This window comes from Chinchilla lanigera, unplaced genomic scaffold (assembly GCF_000276665.1).
Source record: "Chinchilla lanigera isolate Chin_1 unplaced genomic scaffold, ChiLan1.0 scaffold00008, whole genome shotgun sequence".
Taxonomy (NCBI): domain Eukaryota; kingdom Metazoa; phylum Chordata; class Mammalia; order Rodentia; family Chinchillidae; genus Chinchilla; species Chinchilla lanigera.
In genome coordinates this window covers 12,918,936-12,928,069 of record NW_004955409.1, presented here as the reverse complement: position 1 = coordinate 12,928,069, position 9,134 = coordinate 12,918,936, and the positions used below count along the sequence as shown (strand labels likewise).

General features: G+C 41.6%; 1 protein-coding gene across 3 annotated transcripts in view; it reads left to right on the top strand.

Annotated features, from left to right (window-relative positions):
* Nucleotides 1-9,134, top strand: part of Klhdc1 (kelch domain containing 1) — a 55,821-nt gene that overhangs the window by 42,197 nt on the left and 4,490 nt on the right. For all 3 annotated transcript variants that reach the window (XM_005376833.2, XM_005376835.2, XM_005376834.2), the window contains exons 10-12: nt 143-215; nt 5,586-5,670; nt 7,445-7,497. In XM_005376833.2, coding sequence (XP_005376890.1) covers nt 143-215; nt 5,586-5,670; nt 7,445-7,497 — 211 coding nt within the window. The remainder of the gene's footprint in view (nt 1-142; nt 216-5,585; nt 5,671-7,444; nt 7,498-9,134) is intronic.

Sequence of the window (9,134 nt, the reverse complement as noted above, 5' to 3'; positions counted from 1 at the left end):
TACCCTTCCATGTATGTGAAAACATTTATGAAAAATATGCACACACAAAAGATGATTATATACAGTAACAATACATTTGGAAAACATTAACATTGTATCTCGAAGATGTAATCTTAATATCTGAATTCCCATAATATTGCAGGTGATGGTTGGATTCATAATGTCATAACAAATTGTTGGAAACAACTTGTACATTTACCTAACACAAGACCCAGGTAAGTCTAGAAGTTGACAAATAACAAAATAGTTAAGAATTTTTAAAGTATTAAGATGTAGCACTAAACTTAGAGTGTTTGCCATTGAAATCATAAACTACCAGGAAGTATATGAGCTTTCAAATGAGCTTTATGTCACCTAAATAATTAAAAGTTAAGTAAATTTTATGTAATTGTTGGAAATCATCTATCTAGTTTTTACCAATATTTGCATATTTTACAATATCGTTATTTTAGGTAATTCATAATCTTGCCTGATAAATATGAAAAGGATTATTTAAAACATCTCATAATGTTAAGCTGTAAAAATTGTAATATATAAATAAGTAGACAAGAATAGGGTTGGTGGCCAGACAAGGTGGTGCACACCTATAATCCCAGCACAGGAGGCTGAGGCAGGAAAATCCCTGAGTTCCAAGCTAGCCTGGGCTACAAAGTGAGTTCAAGGCCAGCCTGGACTGCATAATGAAACTCTGTCTCAAAAAGAAAAAAAAAAAGAAGAAGAATAGGGTTGGTTTTAATAGTAGTTATTTCTTTTTAGAGGAAGTTTAAAATAATTTAATGAGAAAATTTGCTTCCATGTTGATCTAGTAAATTGCAAATAATTTTCATTTGTTAATAGCTTGAGGCTGGGTGTGGTGGCACAAGACACCTTAATCCCAGCACTCAGTAGACTGAGGCAGGAAGATCACTGCAAATTCGAGGCCAGCCTGGGCTACAAAGTGAGTTCAAGGCCAGCCTGAACTGCATAGTGAGACCCTGTGTCAGAAAAACAAAACAAAACAAAACAATAGTCTGATATTCATTAATGTAAATTTTTTAAAAAAGAGCTTGAGTTAGTTATTGGTGGTACAATATAGGGAAAAATTATAGAAACAATATACTATCATTAGACAAGAAAAAATACAAAAGTATGGTAATTCTTATTTTTTTCAAGTTTGATTGAGTAGTATAATAAAAGTATCTTAGCTGGGTGTGGTGGCACACACCTGTAACCCCAGCACTTGAGAGGTTAAGGCAGGAGGATCCTTGTGAGTTCAGGGCCAGCCTGGGCTACAAAGTGAGCTCAAGGCCAGCCTGAACTGCATAGCGAGACCCTGTCTCAAAAAAAAAAGTATCTTCAGGGGAAATTCAGATTCAGCATATAATAATCATGATAGTAATAGATATTCTTTTTCATGCCATGTATTTCAGATATTTTCACTACAGATGAAATACTACTATAGTCAATTTACTGATGTATATTTTTGTTATTTAATAAATGATGAGTAACTTACTAGAAAAAAGCTCTAAAAGTATATATACTTTGGTATGTCTGTGTCTATTAATATGTACTATACACTTAAAGTCTATCCTAATTACATATGTGATTCTTATATTTTCATGTATAAAAATTCATCAGAATATATTATTCTGGCTCTTTTGAAACATATTTGCTTAAGAGTTTGGTACTAGGATGCTGCTTAGGGCCAAGGATATAGCTCAGCAGCACAAGCGCCTGCCTGGCAAGTGCAAGATCCTGAGTTCAATTCCCGGTACCAAAAAAAAGTAGCAATAAGATGCTGCTTAGCTTTTTGTTTTGAAAGTCACTTGAAGAAACGGCACCAGTTTCTGTGGCTGTGAAATGAGGGATCTGGACTACACTGTGTCTTTCTTCCGTGTTTTGTTTTGTTTTGTTTTGTTTTGTTTTATGTTGTGAATGTGGTATAGACCAAAATGGTAGTAAAAATATTTAATTTGAAATTGCTCCTATTTTTATGTCAACCCTTAATAAATGATTAGAGTGCACAACTATTGTCAATAATATGCTAGTTAGAACTAGAGCTGTGTAAAGAGATTTCTTTTGCTTCAGCTGATATGTCATATAAATAATATGCTTTATTAGCATGTTTAGGTGATAAGTTTAGAGCAGCTGTGAGAGGACATAAACTGTCAGTCTGTAGAAAAAACATCAGGTTGCGAGCTAGATGTCACCAAAATCAAGGCAGGAAAGGCTTTCCAGTGCTCTTCGATGATGAAATCCAGGCAAGAGTTTCCCTAAGGCAGATAAAACAGAGGCAGATCTGTCTTCAGGTATCAGGTGAGGAGGAGAACAGGTGGGGTAAAGTTGAGTGTAAGGACAATGTATATGTTTGTGTATATACTCATTTTTTAATGAAAGTGACAATGTACCTAACATTTAGATGCATTTTGTGCAAAAATTTCCAAGTTACATTTTAAAATGTAAGCTGCCCAGTTCTCCTTAGAAATCTAAGGTGAGGTTTCTCAACTTCAGTACTGTTGACATTTTGAACCAAATAGCTCTTTCTAGGGGTGTCCTAACCACACCCTGGACCTTTCCCCACCAGATGTGAGTAGTACTATTTTTGCTGTCCTCACATGTGCCAGCAGAAAAGCATCACTGATAGTGCCAAATGCCTTTCTGGAGGACCCATCACTCCTGGCTGAGAAACACTGTCCCACACCACAGTGCAGTTCTCTCTTCTCCAGGCCTCACCTGACTTAAACTGTGCCCGGTTGCAAACCGTCTGTAAAGCCATTCCTGGGCCACTTTGTAGCAGCTGTGGGCAAAGACCCCTCCTGCATATCTGGGAAGGGTATCCAGTAAAGTGCTAACACACACAGACTAAATTCTGCTGGATGCCATGAATATTGCCAGGGCTATACATGGCCTTGTCTCCCGAAAATTAACCTGTCCCTTCTGTACGTGGGGACAGTCATTCCAATTGGTCTCCTTGATGGGTTCCTGCTGAAACTGTATGTCAGTACCATTTCTCATTCTAATACATGATTTGGAGAACTGGGCAGAGTGTTTCCCAAACTACGTATCTGGTGACTCAGCTCTGTCCTGGGTCACAGGTGCCTTTGTTGTTGAATATGTGCATGGTGGTTTGACAAAAGTATTTGGTTTAACAAATTATGTATACTTAAATACTTAATATGCTGTTTGCATTTATGGAATTGAAGTAAAAGGGATTAATGTACTAAAACTCAGTTTTGTGGTAATGTAAAAATCTGTAACTGTTTTGGGTGTCTGCTGCTTCAGCAATTTGGTCTATTAAGAAAAGTAATTGCAAGCCAGGCGTGGTGGCCCACACCTGTAGTCCCAGCATCAGGGAGACTTGGGCAGGGGGAGTGGTGAGATCACCCTGGGCAATTTAGCAACTTATCAAAACCCTGACTCAAAATAAAAAATAAGGGCTAGGGATCTAGCTTAGTCAGTGGCCTTGGGTTCACTCCCCAGTACCTGAAAGAAAAGTGTTCCCAGTAAAAAATCAATGACTTTGTAAAAGTCCTTAATTTATTCTATAAAATTGGGACATTTACACTTACTTTTTTCAGAGAGGTTTTTTCTAAAACCTCTAGAAATATTGAACTTTATAAAACTATGAATTATTTTTGATAAAAAAACTGAAAGAATGGATATAAACTATCAGACCATTGCCAAAAAAGTTAATTGATCTACCCTTTATTATCTGTGTATTTAATCACTGAATAAATTGTATTTGTATTTTGTGTTCAGTTTTTCAAATCAAAGTTTTTGAGCACCTACTGGGTACAGAATACCATATTGGGCGTATTTAAATGAAATTAGAGTACGCAAGTTGCAGTGGTGTGCTGGGACGCGGTTACAACCACTCTGGGGTGGGGTGGCGGGTGCGTTTAGCCTTGCTGGTTGCTGAGGCGTAAACCCTGTCCCCATGGCTGATTCCTGACTCCTGGCAGGGTGTCACTGAACCTGAGCTGGTGGAGAAGGGCACAGCCGGCCTGAGCCAGTGAGCTGGTCCCAGCACAGCACTATGGCAAGTTTGGACCTCCTGGAGTTCATAGGCTCTTTTTAGAGAGCTAGAAGTCACACACATTAGATAACTAAGGTAGTAGACAGAGCAGTTAATCTTCAAATGTAAGGAGGAGTGTATAAAATGAACTTAACACAGACTGCAAACCAGTTAGGATTGGTTATTTGGAACACTTACTGGGGATTGTGAGTGTATTTAAGGCTTAGAAAAAAATGACTTTTCTAAGCATAGAAAAAAAGTAAACAGAAGCCTAGAGGTAGATAGAAGCCTTTTTTAAGGTTAAAAGCAAGGAAGTAGAGTTGTCTGAAATTGACAGTTCATTTAGGAAGAGGCAAGAATTAAGATTTGTGAGAGAAAGAAATCACAGTTGATCATAAATATTAGGCTAGAAAAACCAGCTGTTGGTTCTAGTCAGGAAATTTCCAAACTACTATAGTTTACTAAAATTTATGATATATTTCAAAATAACTAGAACAGTCCAAGGTTCCTAACACACAAATGATAAATATTTGAGAAGATGGAAATGCTGTTTCCCTGATATACTCATTACACATTGTATGCATGTATTAAATTATCACAGGTATCCCTTGAATATGTGCAAACATTGTATGTTAATTAACATTTTCAAATGGCTAAAACATTTGCAAGTATAATGTAGGCAGAGAAGATTAGAAACAAAGCTCTAGGGACATACTGTGGTATTGTGTACCCAGAGTGTGAGCGGTCTGATGGTGGGCAGGAGCAGGGGCGGACTCAGATAGGCTGGAAAGATGCTGAGCAATGAGGAGGGGATGAGTTCCTTTGCAATCTGTTGCATTTCATGGATAATAAGTATGAGATGAAAGGATTAGAAAAAGGTCAGGTGACACAACAGAGTTATTAGGAGTTATCTTAACTAAAATGAAATGACTTTAGAGCTGGGTGTGGTGGCACACACCTATAATCCCAGCACTCGGGAGGCTGAGGCAAGAGAATCACCATGAGTTCAAGGCCAGCCTGGGCTATATACTGAGCTCAAGGCCAGCTTGCATTACATGGTGAGACTGTGTCTCAAAAAAAAAAAAAAATCAAAGTATATCATCTACAGGTACAAATTCCCTATGATGAGTATGATCTTTATATCTAAATTGTACCAATAAATTTAATTTTTTAAAAAAAGAAATGATTTAATGAACTCTAGTGAGATCTTTAAAATGTAACCCCTTTGCTGGGCATGGTGGCATACATCTGTAACCCCAGTACTTGGGAGGCTGAGGCAGGAGGATCACCATGAGTTTGAGGCCTGCCTGAAGTACATAGTGTGTTCAAGGCAGCCTGAACTACATAGTGAGACCCTGTCTCAAATAAATGGATGGATGGATGGATGGATGGAGGATGGATGGATGGGTGGATGGATGGATGGATGGATGGATAGATAGATAGTAACCCCTTTGAGATATGTCAGAGGTTCAAGTTCAATCATGTCTCTTTTGAAATAGCTTAAATTTTAGAGTACAGTCTAGAATTGATTTTTATGTAATACCAGTTTCTTCCTTGATAGTATTTCACTGTTTATAATTTTCTGTTGTAGATTATGGCACACAGCCTGTTTGGGAAAAGAAAATGAAATAATGGTATTTGGTGGAAGCAAAGATGACTTACTTTCCTTGGATACAGTAAGAAAAACTTTTACCTACATATTTCCTCTGTGTAATTATCTTATTCAAGCTAAACAGCTATTCAATAACAATGTTGCAATTCTAACATTGCAAAATATGGAAAGGGATGTAATGTTACCTTGTAGAATGTCTAATCTTCATAATGAGTGGTTTTTGTGAAGCATTTCAAGATTTTTAAATTGAAAAACAAAAATAGAACTGGGAATGGTGGCACACATCTATATCTCAGATCTCTGGGAGGCTGAAGCAGGAGAATTCTTTTTTTTTAAATTTTTAATTTGTATTAGTACATGTTGCAGTACATAATGAGTGGATTGCATTCACTGTGGAGAGCTGGTACATACACACAACTCATCTTGATGCTTTTTACATCCCCTTCCTCTTCCTTTCCTCCCTGTGAGAATTCCAAGTTTGAGCCCACACCAGGCGACTTAGCAACTTATTGAGACCCTGATTTTTTTTTTTTTTTTAAGTGTTGGGGCTGTAGATCAAGTGTGAAGGGCCTGGGTTCAATCCCTAGTACTGCAAGCAAGCAAGTAAGCGAGTAATTGAGTGAAGGAAGGAAGGGAGGGAGCAAAGGAGGGAAAAGAAAAGAAAACGAAAGAAAGAGGATCTCAGCCAGATTATTAAGATGAACCTTTAAAGGGTGACTGTTTTCTTTGAGCTTCATCAAACTATGGGTGTTTATAATTTTATTGAATTAAAACATTTGTGTCATATTTGATACATAAAAATATTTTGTACCTATTTATATTTCTATATAGTATATATAATAGATATGCTAATAATAGTTGCCCATAAAATTTGCTAATTTACACACACACCCGTAAGCCCAGCACTCAGGAGGCCAAGGTGGGAGCAGCACTGTGAGTTGGAGGGTTACACAGCGGGTCCAAGGCCCATGTGGACTACACAGCAAGACCCTGTGTCAACAAACTTTTTGCTAATTGAAGAACTAGGACACTATCAATACTGTCTCACTTTCCTCATTGCTGAAACAAAATACCTGACACCCAGAGTTAAAGCAGGAAAGGTTATTTAGCGCACAGTGTGTAGAGGTATAGTTGGCTGGCGTGGTAGAGGGGCATTGCAGAGGGGAAACAGTCCGCAGTGGGCAGAAGGCAGGAAGGCAGCAAAGCAGCAAGTGACAGCAGCAGCCCTCTGTCCCTTATATTCCACCCAGTGCTACTTCGGGCAAGTAGCACTCACACCCAGGGAGGGTCTTCCCATTACCCACACGCAGAACTATGCCAAACCAATCAGTGGACTGTTTGAGTAGCCACACACCCTTCATCCCAGCATCACACATTGTAGATCCAGCCACCTCTGAAAGAGCCCCACCTATGACCGACTGCATGAGGCTTTGGGGGGACAGGGAGACACAGCCATAACAAATGTTGTTGAAGCTGCCTTTTATTCCTTCTGACACTCACCCATAGCTTCTCCCTTCAGGAGAAAGCTGTTTGGTTAAAACACCTGAAGTATATTTTCTTTTTATTTTATGCATCTGTGCATACTGATTAGGTAAAAATGTGTCCCTGAAGTTTGGTATGTACATACCCAGACTTATAGCTGGTTGGTGTGTGTGTGTGTGTATGTGTAGAGTGTGTACACTTGTACGCGTGCTTTCATGTGTCTGTATTACTAGCTAGAGAGAAATGTATTTGCTATTTAATTTCTTTTACATTTATAAAATAAAAGCATTTATCTACTTAATGTCCTGTTATTTTTTTATCAGAATGTCTGATAAGACTTTTCTTGTGTTGATTAGGGTCACTGTAATGATTTACTGATCTTTCAAACACAGCCTTACTCACTTCTCAGGTAAGCAATCTGCTATTTTTGCATGTATACACTATGAGGATATGATAATTTACTTCTTCCTTCTTGGGAGGAGTTGTAATCTTTTTCAGGTAGTTTATGACTTCAAGTCAAGAAAATGTTTACATCTTTCTAAGAATATTCTTAGATTTATAATGGTGAACCAAACACCAATGTGACTTTTGAAAATTAAAATATACAATACAATCACATTTTTGTTTTGTTTGTAAAACTGCTTTTAATATATATGGTAATATTCAACATACTATATTTCCTTAATTCTGAGTTGAAGATTTTGATATTTAAACCCTCAGAAATCAAAGTTTATCTAATGAGGGGCTGGGGATTTAGCTCAGCGGCAAAGCGCCTGCCTGGCAAGTGCAAGGTCGTGAGTTCGGTTCCCGGTACAGGAGAAAAACGAAAAAAAAAAAAAAGTTTATCTAATGATATATACATTATGTTTTTTTATAAATACATCATATGTACACGTTGAGTATAAAGTAATCTTTTTAGCTGCAAACCTGTGGTTAAATCGGCATGTGACAGTGGGCCTTCTACTCGTGGAACCGAGGCGAACGGGGGTGGGGTGGGGGTGGGGGTGGCGCTGGCAGAACCCGGGTTCCTGCGCTCGCGGGGCGAGCTGGAGGAAGGGCCGGAGAAGGTGGACGGGGGCGGTGCGCGTTTTCCTGCGCGGAAGAACAGGGCTGAAGGCGCACGCGGGACGGAGAGGAGGCGCGGGGGAGAACGCGCTGGATTTCGGGCGTCTGCTAGCGCCTCAGCTGTGCCGCAGCGCGAGCCTTTGCAGACCGCTGGAGGAGCGCAGGCTGGGCGTCCCGGAGCCCCCTGGGCCGCGGCTGCTCTTCGCGTGGTCGTCCAGACTCGTCCCGGGTCGGAAACTCCTGGGCAGCTTCCAAAAACCTCCATCCCCGTGTTCCAGCCCTGGCTTACCTGGCCTGAGCTCTGAGCACCGCTGCGCTCCTGCCCTGCACGCTACTCGGCCTTTCTTGCGAACCTAATAACCACGCTGAGTAGATTCGGGCGTGGCGTGCGGGGCCGCGGCCACTCGGGTCCGCGCGAGGAGGCGCTGCGGGGGGCGGGATCGTCCGCGCCCAGGGCGGGAGCCAGGAGGCAGCGCGTTGCTGCGGATACAGGAGAGGAAGGAACGGCTGTCTTGAGAATGAGATTCTCGCAGCCAATCGAGTTAGTCCTTGGTGGGAGGACACTTCTAAAGTCGTGCAGAGAGGGCAGCGTGGGTGTAGAGAGAGGAGCGTGAGGTTCGGGACGGCGCGCTGAGAACTTGCTGGTTGATAGAGTGCGGCGGGCGGGTCCGAGCCGAGGGAGCGTGTGAATTTAGGGGCGCTGCCCGGCCGGCCGCGGTCGCGTGTGTGCGGGCTCGGGGTTTGGCCGGACGCGGAGACACGGCGGTGGGGAAGGAGATTGGGGTTGCCCGCGAAGAGCGAACTCCTGGAGGGAACCCCGGGCGGGCGGGAAGCAGCGCGGGAGACGGAGACGGGAGGAGAGGGGAGGCCGCCTCCAGGAAGGCCGCGGGCGCGAGACCGTCGAGGCGGGATGGGAGCGAGCGCAGACGGCCGGGGAGGCGCGGGGTCGGGGCCGAGGCGAGGCCGGCGGGTGCGTGTGGG